General features: G+C 46.0%; 1 protein-coding gene across 1 annotated transcript in view; it reads right to left on the bottom strand.

Annotated features, from left to right (window-relative positions):
• Nucleotides 1–16,271, bottom strand: part of RET (ret proto-oncogene) — an 80,007-nt gene that overhangs the window by 57,157 nt on the left and 6,579 nt on the right. The window contains exon 2 of the mRNA XM_032232232.1: nucleotides 8,427–8,717. Coding sequence (XP_032088123.1) covers nucleotides 8,427–8,717 — 291 coding nt within the window. The remainder of the gene's footprint in view (nucleotides 1–8,426; nucleotides 8,718–16,271) is intronic.

Below are 16,271 nucleotides of genomic sequence, written 5' to 3'. Positions count from 1 at the left end.
CTCCCCACTCCAGGGGAAGGATACTATAAAATCTCCATTCCCTCCCCACTCCTGGGGAAAGGATACTGCAAAATCTCCATTCCCTCGCCACTCCAGGGGAAGGATACTGTATATCTCCATTCCCTCCCCATTCTAGGGGAAAGATACTGCATATCCACATTTCCTCTCGATCAGCTGGGACTCGGGAGGCAGAGAATAGATGGGGGTGGGGCCACTCAGAGGTGCTATACACCGGTTCTCCAAATTACTCAAAATTTCTACTACCAGTTCTCCAGAAATGGTCAGAACCTGCTGAATACCACTTCTGGTTGGAATGGCTTGCTGTCAGAAGTTGTGGGTGCTCCATCACTGGAGGTTTTTAAGAAGGGACTGGACAGCCATCTGTCTGAAATGGTCATGTATAGGGCCTCCTTCTTGAGCAGGGGGTTGGACTAGAAGACCTCCGAGGTCCCTTCCAGCTCTATCCTGATTGATTGATTGATTGATTGATCAAAGAGAATCTATGGCGATTCTCAAGTCATCCAGGTCAAATAAAAAAGGCATCTGGACTTTTTTGGTTGTTTTTCTCCAAAACATTTTGCTTCTCATCCATTCAGCTTCTTGGAAGAGAAGCAAAACATTCCTACTCAACCGGTATCAAACAGCTTGAAACACCTCCCATCCCTAATAGATTTCCAAGGTTTCTTTCATTCAGAGTATCTAGCAAAGCAAAAGAATGCAATTGGTCTATGGTGTGTACCAAGGACCTGTGGGTAGCCAGAAGAACTGAGGCGGAGACAGGAATAAAAGGCTAACAAGTTTATTCCCTTAAAGTACAAGCTAACACTTCAGAACCGGCTTAGATAGGAACGCACGCTGCTCGTTTGGACAGCTCCCTATTTATACAGGAGCTGTCAAACGATCAGCCAATCAGCTGTCGAGCGCTTCCCGCTTAAACTCTAAATCAGCGCATGCTCAGAACACAACACTCCTCCCCCCTAAGTTTGCCCAGGCGTAGTCTTGTAAGTATGCTGGACGCCGCCTGATACGGCCGGATGCCCTAGGCCCTTCTGCACCGCTTGGAGGCTCTGAGTGTTCGGCCGAGGATTCTGCATCGGAGGACGGAGATCGCCCTGGCCGGTGAAGAGCAAAGGACGGAGCTGGCCCACCAAGTAAGTCGCCGCTTCGGTTTTGGGCTCCTGCTGCTTGTCCTCCATTGGCCTCCTCGTTTCTGGCCCCTTCGCTGTCCGTCGGAGCTGTCAGAATGGGTAGGTCGGTTGACGGCTGCTGGCTTGGTGGGCTTGTTGGTGGTTGGCGCCTGCCTCGCAACTGGTCGCAGTGTCGTTTCCAGACTCTGCCGTCGAGGAGCCTGACCCTGTAGGAGCAGGGCCTGGTCTGGTCAGTTATTACGCCCGGTAGCCACAAGGGATGCCCCCCATAATTCCGGGCGTACACTGCCTCCCCCTGAACGAATGAGCGAGACCCACCCTGGGAATCCAGAGGTTTTGTGGTTGAATAGGCAGGGTGCAACCGGTCAAGGGTTGTTCGCAACCGGCGTCCCATGAGGAGCTCGGCTGGGCTCGTATTGGATTCCGGTGAGGGCGTGGAGTGATGGGCCAGCAAGAAGGCGTCAATGCGTTCTTGCCAGGGGAGGTGGTCCATTTTGGATAGGGCTTCTTTAACTGACCGCACGGCGCGCTCCGCCAGGCCATTGCTAGAGGGGTGGAACGGGGAGGTGAGAGCATGTTGAATGCCTAGGGAAGCTAGGAAGGCTTCAAACGTTGCGGCTGTCAGCTGTGGCCCGTTATCCGAGACCACCACGTCTGGCAGGCCATGGGTGGCAAACAGGTGGCGCAGAGTCGCGATGAGCGCGTCTGCCGTTGTGGAGGACATGTGTACGACCTCGACCCATTTCGAGAAGGCGTCCACAGCAATGAACAGCATCCGGCCCTGAATGGGGCCTGCAAAATCAACATGAACCCGGGACCAGGGAGTGGATGGGGGATCCCAAGAACGCGGTTCGGCTTTTGGCGGCAACGCTTGGGCGCTCTGGCATTGTGAGCACCCAGCGACATGGTCGGCTATGTCTTGGTCAAGCTTGGGCCACCAGACGTAGCTTCTGCCTAGGGCTTTCATCCGGACAATTCCGGGGTGCGCGTAATGCAGCTGCCGCAAGACAGTAGTCCTCAGCGAGGCAGGTACGACTACTCTATGGCCCCATAGTAAACAGCCGCGCTGGACGGAGAGCTCCGCCAGGCGTGCTTTGAAGGGAAGGAATATGGTGTCCACGGGGTCTTTCGGCCACCCTCGCCTAACCCAATCTAGCACCCGGGATATTACCTGATCCCTTGCGGACGACCGGGCGATGTCGGCGGCAGAGATTGGAAGGTTGAGGTCGTTGATAAGGAACACTGGGGCCACAGCAGCAGGATCTTCATCAGCTTCTGGCAGGGGGCAGCGGCTGAGTGCGTCGGCATGAGCGATCTGCTTCCCTGGGCGGTGGTGCAATTGATAGTCATAGGAAGCCAGGAACACGAACCAACGAGTCATGCGTGGAGATAGGACCTGTGGGGCAGGCTGATCTCCTGCCAGAAAACCCAGTAGGGGCTTATGGTCAGTGACAATTTGGAAGGGGCGGCCATACAAATAGTGATGGAACCGGCGCACCCCGGCCACAATGGCTAGAGCCTCTTTGTCAATTTGCGCGTAGTTGCGTTCAGAGGCAGAGAGCGTGCCGGAAAAGTAGGCGACTGGCACCTCTGCCCCACTGGGTAGCTGGTGACAGAGAACGGCGCCCACCCCATAGGGTGAAGCGTCACAAGCGAGCACAAGGGGCAAGTGTTCGCTGTATTGCACTAGGACATCGTTTGAGATGAGCAGGTGTTTGACAGCTAGGAACGCGGAGGCCTCCCGGCGGCCCCACACCCAGGGGGCACCCGAGTCTAGGAGGCGATGAAGCGGCTCAGCGACCGTTGCTTTGTGGGGAAGGAAGACAGCGTAAAAATTAAGTAGGCCTAAAAAGGCCTGTAATTCAGCTCTGTTAGTTGGAGCAGGGGCCTCCACGATGGCTTTGGTTTTGGCAGCCGTGGGGTGGATGCCACTGCCATCGATAAGGAAGCCAAGGAATTCTATCTGGGATACCGCAACCTGGCATTTGTCTCTCTTAACCTTCAGTCCCACTTGTTGGAATCGTTGGAGAACCATGCGCAAACGGGCCATGAGTTCGTCCATGGAGGTGGCTGATACGAGGACGTCGTCAAAATAGGGGACGACGCCTTGGAGTCCTTGGAGCAACCGCTCCATTAAACTCTGGAACAGTCCTGGGGCAATGCTGACCCCAAACTGCAGCCTGCGGCAATGGAAAGCACCCCGGTGTGTGATAATCGTCTGTGCTTCCGCTGCTTCATCGTCCACTACCAGCTGTTGATAGGCTTGGGCGAGGTCGAGCTTCGCGAACACAGTCCCCTCGCCCAAGGTGTGCAGTAAATGTTGAACCACTGGCACCGGGTATGCGTTGGACGGCAAGGCACGGTTGATCGAGCAGCGGTAGTCAGCGCAAATCCTCACGCTGCCATCTGGCTTGATGGGTAACACAATGGGTGTTTCCCACCTGGCATGGTCCACTGGCTCCAGAACGCCTTGAGCCACCAGTCTGTCCAATTCAGCGTCCACTTTTGGTTTGAGGGCGATGGGCACTCGGCGAGGCTTCATTCGCACCGGCTGTACGGACGGGTCGAGGTTAAAGGAAACTGGTGTGCCCGTATACTTGCCTAGGTTGCCATCAAATACCGCTGGGAACTCGTTAACCAGGCAATCGAGTGCATTTGCGCTGAGGTGGTGGATTCCGCTGATCTGCAGACCTAGGGACTGGAACCAGTCAAGACCAAGAAGGCTGGGCAGCCGTCCTTCGACTATGATGAGGGGTAGCCGGCCGTCAAACCCCTTGAACTGCACTCTGACCTTACGGGTGCCAATTATTGGAATCAGGTTGCCCTGATAGTCTCTCAATGTGAGATGACAGTATTGTAGCTGACGTTTGGAAAGCTGCGGCAAGAGGCGTTTGATTGTGCTCCACGACACTATAGACGTTGCGGAACTGGTATCGAGCTCCATCGCGCAGGGCTTCCCTTCTATCGTAACTGTCAGTTGGATTTTCTTTTGAAGTTGGTGGCAAGAGAGACCATGGTGAGAGTTTCGGAGAATGGCATGGCAGTCCATTTTTGCTTTCTTGGGGCCCTCTGTCCGGGTTCGATATTGCCGCGACCGCTCGGCTTGTGACTCGGAAGAGGACATGGGCTGCGCTGCTCGGCACACCCGAGCGATGTGGCCCTTTCTGCCACAACGCTGGCAGAGGGCTTGCCTGAATCTGCACTCAGCTCTTTCGTGGTTACCTCCGCAACCACTACATGCAGATTTAGGTTTGCCCTTCTGCCGTTGCCAGCTCTTTCTGCTCGCCTCCTCAAGGCGGTTAATGTCCTCATTAAAGGTTTCAGCATCGGAATCTTCACTTTCCGAGTCTGGCTGACTGGTCAGTGTGTTAAAGGCATTGGCAGCCTGCGCGGTATTGGCGGACCGGGCCTTCGCGATGGTGGCTAGGGAGGCAGCAGCCATCTCGGAAGCCCGAACTTCGTCAAATGCTGTTTGGAACGACAGATCTGGTTTAGTTAGTAGCCGCTTCTGTAGCTTGAGGTCTCGGAGGCCACACACCAGGCGGTCGAGAAGAGCTTCATCCAAATCCCGGAACTCGCAGTGCAGAGCGGCGGATCGTAGGGCAGCAACGTATGCGCTCACGGACTCCCCCTCAGCTTGGCTGCGCTGATAGAACGCGTGCCGGCGGGCTATTTTGGACGGGGACGGAGCATAATGGCTCGTCAGCTTTGCCATTAGCTCAGGCCACGGAACGGCCTTGATGGGGTCCGGAGCTGTCAGAGCCCTGGCTGTGTGGAAAACGTCTGAGCCACACACGGACAAGAAAAACGCGCATTTCCGCTCGTCCGTCAACTCGGTGAGGTCGTGTGCGACCAAAAAACATTCAAACCGAGCCGTGTAAGACTCCCATGTCTCAGCTCCATAGTTGAATGGCGTGAAATTTAACGTGGCCATTCCTGTCAGAACCAGCGACGTCTCGTCGCGGTAGAATTAAGCGCGGTTCTAGTGACTCAGCGAGTGACTTCAGCAGTAAGTGACTTCAGCTTCTCGCACCTCAGTTTGGCAATCCCACCCTCGCCGCCAGTGGTGTGTACCAAGGACCTGTGGGTAGCCAGAAGAACTGAGGCGGAGACAGGAATAAAAGGCTAACAAGTTTATTCCCTTAAAGTACAAGCTAACACTTCAGAACCGGCTTAGATAGGAACGCGCGCTGCTCGTTTGGACAGCTCCCTATTTATACAGGAGCTGTCAAACGATCAGCCAATCAGCTGTCGAGCGCTTCCCGCTTAAACTCTAAATCAGCGCATGCTCAGAACACAACAGTCTAAGCACATTGACGCTTTATGGTGTCTTTTTGTCCAGCTAAGCTTATCGTTTTTAAAAATATTTTACTATTTGCGATATGCAGGATGTCTTCATTTATCCTGGCCTTGCCTCCATGCAATGGGCTTTCTTTATTGATACATAGGAAAGAAATAAAACCTAGACTTACCGAAGCAATAATTTGCTCCGCATTGCTCACCTTAAACCAATCCCCCCACCTTTTCCAAATTAAAAACAAATGCCTGAAAGATAGGGGCTCAATCATTTAATCACACTAGCCCCCTTTGAAAATAGGACTCCAGGTTTGGGAGTGAATATATAGAGCTGTAATGTTCAGAATAGCACTAGTAACAGCACTTAGACCTGTATACCGCTTCCCAGTGCTTCCCAGCCTTCTCCGAGGTGGCGCAGTGGTTAGAGTGCAGCACTGCAGGCTACTTCAGCTGACTGCACTTCTGCAGTTCGGCTGTTCAAATCTCACCTGACTCAAGGTTGACTCAGCCTTCCATCCTTCCAAGGTGGGTAAAATGAGGACCCGAATTGTTGGGGGCAATATGCTGACTCTGTAAACTGCTTAGAGAGGGCTAAAAGCCCTATGAAGCGGTATATAAGTCTAACTGCTATTGCTATTGCTATTCTCTAAGGAAGGGAGGGAGGAAGGGGCAATAGCAATAGCATATACCACTTCATAGTGCTTCACAGCCTTCTCTAAGGGAAGAAGGGAGGGAGAGAGGACAGTAGCAATAGCACTTACTTATATACCACTTTACAGCCCTCTCTAAGCGGTTTACAGAGTCAGCCTATCGCCCCCCAACAACCTCGGAAGGATGGAAGGCTGAGTCAACCCTGAGCCAGTGAGAATTGAACTGCTGGAAGAATTAGCCTGCAATACTGCGTTCTAACCACCGATCCACCAAGGCTCAGTGAATGCAAATTTTACCTGCAAATCTTGGGGCAGATTTAAGTTATAAGCCCATTTAGCCAGTAGTTCATTAATAGTTCGTTTTTAAAAAGCCAATGTATTATCGTATTTATCTGCATCAAACTGATCTAAGGTTGAAATGCAAAATCTAAGGTTGGCTGCAGAAATGCAACACAAGGGAGCATGCGACTAATTCCTGACGCTCACGGGAAGCAGCAGTTTTAGCTACAGGTAGTCCTTGACTTAAGACCGAGCACAGGGAGCCCCAAATTTCCATTGCTAAGCAAGACAGCTGTTAAGTGAGTTTTCCGCATGACACGACCTTTCTTGCCACTGTTGCTAAGTGAATCATTGCAGTCATTAAGTGGGTAACCCGAGCTGTTAAGTGAATCTGGTTCTCCCCACTGACTTGCTTGGGAGAAGGTCACAAGAGGGGATCACGTGACCCTGGGACACTGCAACTGTCAGAAGTACATGCCATTGTAGGGTGCTACAATGGTTGTTGGTGTGAGAAACGGTCATAAGACCCCTTTTTTTCAGTGCTGTTGTAACTTCGAACAGCCACTAAATGAATGGTCGTAAGTCAAGGACCACCTGTATTTTCATTCCAGATGTCACGTAAAGAACAGAGAGTAAAATCTTGAGTAAATTCTTCCAGCCAACATACCAAAGTAGGATATTGTTCAAAATGGCAGAGTTCCGCTTTTCGTACACCAAACAACTATTTTTAAGTGCCAGTAGGGCATTAGTCTAGTGTCGGTTTTTGGCTACATTTCAAACTTAAATGTCTCATGCAGATCAGAATTATTCAGTTACCAAAATGTTTTCTGGTTCAGGGCAGATTTACAATGTCCGCTAATATTACTAATGGATGCCTTGGTACTGTAGGAATGTTCAGAAAATATTGGGCACCTCAATAAGAACATTTTTTTTTTTGCAAACATAGCCATAGCACTTATATATACTGCTTTACAACCCTCTCTAAGCGGTTTTGCAGTCAGCATCTTGCCCCCAACAATCTGGGGTCCTCATTTTACCCACCTCGGAAGGATGGAAGGCTGAGTCAACCTTGAGCCTGGTGAGATTCAAACTGCCAAATTGAACGCAGCCAGCAGTCAGCAGAAGTAGCCTGCAATACTGCCCTCTAACCACTGCGCCACCAAGGCTTTTTTCGAGATCCATTTTCCTTCCCCAAAAACACCCCACTTAGTAACTGAATAAGTCTCTCTAGATAAAAATCGGAGTCACCATCACCTTTTCGCCAACGAGAGGCACTCAAGGTCGCTAACAAATTAAAATGATAGGATGAAAACACAATTAGAACAACACACAAACAACACTCAATGTGTCCCTACTTTTTAGCCATGATGCTGAACATTAGAAACCTGTTCATATAAATCTGATTTTGCCTCCTAAAGCAGGGGTATCAAACTCGATTTCATTGAGGGCTGTATCAGGATGGTGTTTAATCTCAGGGGGTCGGGGGCGTGGCAGAGGTGGGCACACCCAGGATGACATCACTCGTATCGGGGGGGGGGCACCTGCGGTGTCACAAATGTTCTGCCAGCAAAACGGGCTCCCGAGTTCCGTTTTCAGCTGGGACAGCCTCCTGTGACCTTCTGCCAGTGAAAATGGAGCTAGGGAGGGCCATGTGCATCCTTTGTGAACTCCATTTTGACTGGCAAAGGAATTGTGGGTTAGTCCTTTGGGGTTTCCAGGGTGGTCCTGTGGGCCAGATCTAAGCACCCCACGGCCAGATGTGGCCCCGGGGACTCGAGTTTGACACCCCTGTCCTAAGGAACATCTTTCCTAACCTTCTCCCTTGTCTACAGAGATGCTCCATCATCCAGATCATGGGTAACTGGACTTCTTTTGTTTTTTCCTTGAAAACATTTCGCTTCTCATCCAAGAAACTTCCTCAGTTCAGTTTGAAGAAGCTTCTTGGGTGAGAATTAAAAACTTTTCAAAGGAAAAACAAAAAACCAAGGTAAGAAAAAAACCGGATAACCCTTTCCTTCTTCCCACCCATCGGCAAAGAATTCCAGAGACTTACAAAGGACAATGAAGTCTTCTCTATCCAGACTCTTGCTGAGGTATAGGAGTCCCGTTCTCTCGCCAATCTGAAACCAGATGTTTTTGGGTCCCGTATCTGGGACTAAACAATAGAAAGCTTCTTCCTCTTCTGAATCTTTTAAGGCATGGAGTTGTAATAAAGGTGTCCCTTCTGGTTGTTCCAGGTAAACGTTTTCAAGATACTCCTTCCGGGGAAAGTACAGGCCAAAGGCAACTGAAAAAGAAAGGGGGAGGAGGAGAATAAGACAAAAACATTGTCTATTTAAGATTCCTGGCGTAAGAGCGGGTCCTTTAAAAAAAACTCAGCTTGTCAGATAAAGGGGGTGATTCCCTCCCCCAAAAGAAATCACAAAATAGTAAGGAAAGGAGGAGAACAGGGAAAACCCTGGGGAAAGTTACTAGAATAATAAAAGGAAATATCCTGAAGAAAAGATACAACAATCACAAAAACAGGGGAAAGAAAAAGTAGAAGTTAGGGGAAAGGGGGAGAAGAAGAAAAAGAATTAAAAGTGGAATTTTTGAGAGCCTAAGAGAAAAGGGTTAAAAAGGGTTACTTTAGTAGACTAAAGAGAATAGTAGCAAGATTGTTATGGTTATCTAATTAATTAAGAAATAAAGAAATTATAGTATATTGTTAAATATAGAAAAAAAAACGGAAAGAAATGCTCTCTGGGTTTAAATTGAATTAAGAGGATAAACGCTGTTTGTAGCAAAATATACCACTGGAGAAAATAAGAATTGAAAATTTGGTGTAACTGTGAAGGGGCAATTAAAGACACTCTTTATGGAGTAAGAAAAAATAATTATAAAGATGGAATAATTTGGCTGAAAGTGAAAACAAGACAATGATGCAAAATGGACAATGTCAATGAGAGGAGGTAAAAGAAAAAGACAACACTTTGTTCCTATAATATGTAGAATTTGTATTAAAAAAAACTTGAATTGGAAAAAGAAACCCGGCTTATTACAAGTTATCCTACGCTTACAATCGTTTGTTTCATGACCACTGAATGTTACAACAGCGCTGAGAAAAGTGACATGGTCATTTTTCACACAAACATTGAAGCATCCTTGGATTGGTTACGTGATCAAAATTCAGACACTTGGCAACTGCCGTCTACTTACGAGGGTTGCAGCGTTGTGCAATCCCCTTTCACGACTTCCTGACAAGCAAAGTCAGTGGGGAAGCCGGATTGACTTCACCACCATGTGACTAACTTAACAACAACAATGATTCACTTAGTGGCAAAAAAGGCCATTTAACTGTCTCACTTAGCAATGGAATTTTTCGGCTCAATTCTTATAAGTGGAGAACTATTTGTTCCTTGTGAATTTACCTCCTTGTAATCTTGCCTACTAGAGACGTGATGGCTCAATGGCTCAGATGCTGAGTTTATCGATCAGAAAGGTTGGTACTTCAGCAGTTTGAATCCCTAGCGCCATGTAAAGGAGTGAGCTTCTGTTACTTGTCCCAGCTTCTGCCAACCTAGCAGTTTGAAAGCATGTAAAAATGCAAGTAGAAAAATAGGAACCATCTTTGGTGGGAAGGTAACAGCGTTCCGGGCACCTTTGGCATTTAGTCATGTTGGCCACATGACCACAGAGACATCTTCAGATAGCGCTGGCTCTTCGGCTTTGAAATGGACATGAGCACCACCCCCTAAAGTCAGGAACAACTAGCACATATGTGCGAGGGGAACCTTTACCTTTACCTAATCTTGCCTAATAGCTAAAGCACGAAATCTAACATATAAAAACACCTTTAAAAAAATATATTTTTAATAAAAGATTTTTATAAATCTCACAGGTAGAGTTAATGGGAAACCCAATAACACAGTCTATATATTTTCTGATCAAGCTGCCGCTGATTTGTATTCTTTAAAATGAATCTCTACACATTATTATTAGTATTACATTTCTTATTCCAAGTTGATATTTGTTTGTTGAATTGTATGCAGTGAAATGCATCTGTCAGGGTTTCAAAGAGCATCCAAAAGTAAATCAGAGTCCAAGGCAAAGTATTGCTCAAAGTTCCACTTTATTAAGAGAGCCATGTTGGCACATCTGGGAAAACCCGAATCTGAAAGCTTCCCACCTAGTTGAAAATTCAAGATCTTGCCCCCACACCCACAAGTCCTTCACGTGGTCCAATCTTCCACTGCCATGCTATGCTGGCAGTTCCAGCCATCCAGTTCTGGTCAGGTGCAGAGGTGACCTTGGCTTTCTAGAAAGAATTTTGTTATGGCTGCATATCATCTAACTCCATACAATCCCCCTCCCATTTTCCCACAATAGAAAATGCATAGTAGAATAATAGAAAATGTGGCAGGCCAAAGATCCTATCCATTTGTCTGAAGTGGTGTAGGGGTTCCTGCCTAGTTGGGGTTGGACTCTAAGGCTTTCAAGGTCCCTTCCAACTCTGTTATTCTATAGATATAAACACTTTCATGTTATAATGAAAGTTTTAGAGTGTGCAGAGATGGACAAATTTACAAAAGTAATAAAAGAAAAGGAGGAAACAATATTATATGGAATGAGTGGTACAAATGGCTAGAGGAGAGGTGTAAAGCTTAAGGAAAGACTAAATGAAGACATAGCAGTTAGAAATTAACAATGTATAGGTAGAGATGAACAAACATGCATAAATGGAAAGGAGGATTGTAAATTAAGGATTGTATATAATAGTATCATATGTTTAGACAAAGAGAAATTGGATTAAGGGGGAGATGTACTGTACATTTACAATGGATGTATACCGAGGTGGAAATGTTGTACAAAGGAAATTGCAAAAAAATATTTTTTGTGTCTTTTTTTTAAAAAAAAAACTTTTCAATATTTTTTTTCTAAAATAAATAAACACCCCACAGGCCTTGAGTTTGACACCCTTGGCTTAGAGAGATATTAGACAGGATCCACAAACAGAAGACTTCAGGCCAAGAGTAGGCAAAGGAGAGTGGGGAACTTTGAAAAAAATAAGGTCCTGAAATTGTTGATCTCTGACAGGTTGTCCACCTAATAATTCACTGCCGGATTCTTTTAAACTTTACAATTTTCACAATACTACGTGTGAAAAATGAACTTTTAAAAAACGTCATTTTTCTAAAAAGCCATAAATTCGATCCATTGTCCCTTAATAAGTAACTGACAGTGTAAAGCTGAATTACCAATAATTTCCAAGTGTTATATCATAATGATTCATAGAAAAGGTCAAAATACTTCTTGATCGAAGTCTACAGTTAATAGTCAGTGATATAACAGTCTGCCTCAAACCTGTCCTCCTTACCTTTCTCCCTGGTATTAAAGCACTTTCATTAATTACGCTATTAATTACGCTATAATCACAATAAATCTCCAACAACTTCATTCTCAGTCCTGAAGTCTGACATTCTGTTTCTCAGTTGTCAGAATAACAGATTTGGAAGGGATCTTGGAGGTCTTCTAGTCCAACCCCCCCTGCTCAAGCAGGAGACCTTAGACCATTTCAGAAAGTGACTGTCCCGTCTCTTCTTAAAAGCCTCCAATGATGGAGTGTCCACAACATCTGGAGGAAAGCCATTCCACTGGTCGGTTGTTCTCACTGTCAGGAAATTTCTTCTTAGTTCTAGGTTGCTTCTCACTTTGATTAATTTCCATCCGTTGCTTCTTCTCCTAACACTGTACACAAAGATATCCCTAACTAACTTGGATGGGAGACCATCAGGAAATAACAGAGTTGTAACTGGAAAGTTCAAAAATACTGTATCCTGGAGGAGCTCAATGTCAGGTTTCCAAAAGATACCTTAATTAACTTACAAGCCTCGAGCCAAGTTTCAAAAGAAATCCAGTGTCAGCGTTCCAAATATCATGCAGAATTAAATCAGAGTCCAAGGCAGAGCTATCATTAAAGTTCCAATTTAATAAGTCAGACTTGTTGGCACATCTGTGGAAATATCCCAATTCTGAAAGCTTCCTGGGATTCCACCCAGTTGAAAGTTCGTGATCTTATCCCCACACCCATAAATCCATCACATGGTCCAATCTTCTTCAGCCACGCTGGCATTTCCACCCATCTAGTTCTGGTCAGGTGCAGAGGTGCGGAGACAAAAGATGACCTTGGGCTTCTAGAAAAGAATGACAACAACACATCCCAAAATTCTACTCCTTTCTATTCCCCCCTCCCAATTTCTACACTAATGAAAGAGTATAGGAAAATAATAGAGAGTGTGGCAGGCCAAAAATCCTAAAAGGAATATAACTGCAGGCCTGACATCCAGTTATTTATTAGGTCAACATTTCAGTAATACCCGCACAGAGTCAGATCTGACCTCACTTAAGTTATGGCTGAACGTTACCCCCGTTTCTCCCCTCCCCTCAGTCTGTGTCATAAATCACATTCTCCAACGAGGTGCTGCTGCAGGTTGTAAAATTCTACCTCACAAGCCTGCTGTAGTAATCTGAGAATCAACCGACTCTAGCCAAAGCTATGTGTGGAATACTCTCCCCCCCTTTCCTCCCATGTCAACTTGATAACAGACATGGAATTGCTTTACGAGCTGATGCTCAATTCAGACTACTTCTGTATCTTACTTCTCTAAGAAAAAAGCAGTCTTATAACTACATTTAGTTACTGGACCCTGAGTTCAATTTTGAGGGCAACTTTATCTTGAATTAATTGAAATGTAAAGCAAGACGAAATACAGTAAGACTCAAGTGGGAGGGGGCAGTATCTATTTTCTCTTTGATGTCAATATACAGGTAAAGGTAAAGTCAGTGATATCCAACTCTAGGGCTCATCTCCATTTCTTGGCTGACAGAACCAGCATTATCCGAAGATATTTTGTGGTCATGTGGCCAGCATGACTATAGACCAAAGGCACACAGGAGGCTGTTACCTTTCCACCAAAGTGATACCTATTTATCTACTTGCATTTGTATGCTTTTGAACTGCCAGGTGGGTAGGAGCTGGAGCAAGGAACAGGAGCTCACCCTGTCACACAGCGCTAGGGTCTCAAATCCTTGTTCCTTGCTGACAAGCTCAGCGTCTTTAAACGCTTAGCCATCATGCCCCCAACATACAGATGATCATTTGAAGTTATGATGGGCTCAAAAAAAGTTACTTACGACCTCTTCTTGAAGTTATAACTACTATGATTACCCCCTGCCCTTGCATTTTGGCAACTGGGTCACATTGCAACTGGAATTTGTAACATTTTTGTTGTTTCCAGCAGGATTAGGGGCAAAAGAACCAAATTGGATATGCTTGATTCACTTAATGACCACATGGTTCACTTAACAAACTCATAATTCATTTAATAATCATGGTGACTTGCTTGACAACTATCGTAAAATTGAATTGGGCCAAGCAGTGAATTCCTTAATGACCACAACGACTTAATGCCCAAAACTCTGAGTTCAATTGTGTCATAAATTGAGAATACCTGTAAAGAAATTGGGAGGACCCAAATGGCTGGGATAATTTGGGGAAACTACAGGATATAGTGAAAGGAATTATCCATCTCTCTTTCTCTTCTTGGGGTCTTTGTTTTTAAAATGTGTGCAAGTAATCCTCGCTTTAGGAACACAATGTAGGAGATGACCTGGCTGAGTCCGAGGGAGGGGTCAAATGCATCATCAGTCTTGAGTCCCTTCATGCCCACAAGAGATCTCAGTCCAGTTGAATTCTTCTACTCTTCTCTCCAGCTAATTTCCCTTGACTGTTAGTAGTTCAGATTCTTGTAGCGGGCTCAACCTAACTGCCATTTGAACTGTCTAGCTCTCCTGATTTTTCTGGTGCTTAACACGTAAAAATGGGACCAGCAAAATCACGAGATTGTGACAGATGCACAACCTCACTTCTGCTGCTTTCTTTATGTGAGAACGAAGTCATATGATCCCGACTTGGAGTACCCCTGCCAGCTTCTCTACCGACTCCGCTTGCCAGAAGCTGGCTATGAAGCATTCAAATGGCAATCATGTGACTTTGCAACACTTTGACTCTTGTAAATGCGCACCGCTTGAGAAGCACACCTGAATCTCAATCACAAAAAGGCAACCAGCTTACAGCTGAAATTGTTGACTTCAGATGGTAGTTCCTTTTTGTACCATTATTTAAACCAAGATCTGATCCCACTCCCACTTAAACCCTCTTTTATTCAAAACGGCTGCCACTTGGCTAACTCACTCTGGTCCCTTCTTGCTTTTTTTAATATATATACTTCCTGCGTGGGTATTTTCCAATACTTGCTTGCTAAGAAAATCAGGGTAGGCCCGAGTTGTAATTTATAGTTGATTCACAAAGAAGAGCTTGAGCTATGAACATAGGTCTGGTCTGCAACTCATTAAAACAGCTGCATCTCTTCCTGGGAATATTTCTTATCCGTTCATCCAGTGCTAACTAAGTATGAACGTCAAATAGCTTTGTTGCAGCAGTCCTTTGTTCATCCTGACAACTCATGGAAGGGGGTGTAACTTTTGTTTAAGCAGACTCTCCTCTAGGATCCAAGTGCCAGAGCCATCTGTAATAACATTGCCAAAAAGGCATTAAGAGTTGTTAACTTAATATTGCGTAGCTTCTTCTCTGGTAATAATGTACTGCTAACAAGAGCATACAAAACCTTTGCTAGACCAATTCTCGAATACAGCTCATCTGTCTGGAACCCGCACTGCATATCGGACATTAATACAATTGAGCGAGTCCAGAAATACTTCACGAGAAGAGTCCTCCACTCCTCTGCTCACAAGAGAATACCTTATGTCACCAGACTTGAAATTTTGGGCTTGGACAACTTAGAACTACACCGCCTACTGTCTGACCTAAGTGTAGTATACAAAATTATCGATCTGTCAATGACTACTTCAATGTAGTCAATGTCCTACCTGTCAACGACTACTTCAACTTCAACCACAACAATACACCAGCACACAATAGATACAAACTTAAGGTAAACTGTTCCAAACCCAACTGCAGAAAATACAACTTCAGCAACAGAGTGGTCAATGCCTGGAATGCACTGCCTGATTCTCTGGTTTCTTCCCCAAACCCCCAAAACTTTAACCTAAGATTGTCTTCTGTGGATCTCACCCCATAAGCACACCAGCGTGCCTACCATCCAGGGGTGGGTTTCTCGCCCCGTTCCAACCGGTTCGGTTAGAACGGGGCCGGCGGCGTCCTCATGCACACGCGCAGTTCACGCATGCGTACTAGCGTCTGTGCGATGCTCCAGCTGCTCCTGGAGGATCGCGCAGGCGCTGTATGCATCCTGCGCATGCGTGGAAGCACAGAACTCGTCAAAACCGGGTAAGAAATGCGGGCAGGCGGGCGGACCCTTCGGCGTTCCCGGAAGTTACTTACTATCCTAATATTCCCTTTTATTCATATCCATTCCATGTATTAAAAATCATGTTTATACTTATATATGTTATTTAATATATGCTTGGTGAAATAAATAAAATAAAATAAAAATAAGGAAGAGGCAGCCAGTAGGCAGCACACTATTGTTGTTAGTTAGTAATCTATTACACAAAGAAAGGGGGAAAACAGTGCCAGCCAACACTGATCAAAAAGGAAAAGAATCATCTCCCCATAAAAGAAGAATTGTTCCATATGCAGATGATGGGAGACTGAGGCTTTCGTTCAGCGAACAGCAAAGGAAAGAATGAGCGGAAGTTGTTCCGAGTTCTCCTTGATGTGAGAAGATGACGGATGTGTTACTTTTTTCTGATGCAATGAAAACCCAAAGCTCAGAACTTCCCCGCCAGTGAAGGATAATTAAAATTACCCTTCACTTGAGCATCTTACTAGCTAGGCTACTCATACCAACCTTTCCTGCCACATTCACAGTATCAG

This window comes from Thamnophis elegans, chromosome 15, assembly GCF_009769535.1.
Source record: "Thamnophis elegans isolate rThaEle1 chromosome 15, rThaEle1.pri, whole genome shotgun sequence".
In the NCBI taxonomy this organism is placed as follows: Eukaryota; Metazoa; Chordata; class Lepidosauria; order Squamata; family Colubridae; genus Thamnophis; species Thamnophis elegans.
The sequence above is the reverse complement of the archived record's forward strand: the minus strand, read 5'-3'. Positions and strand labels throughout refer to the sequence as shown.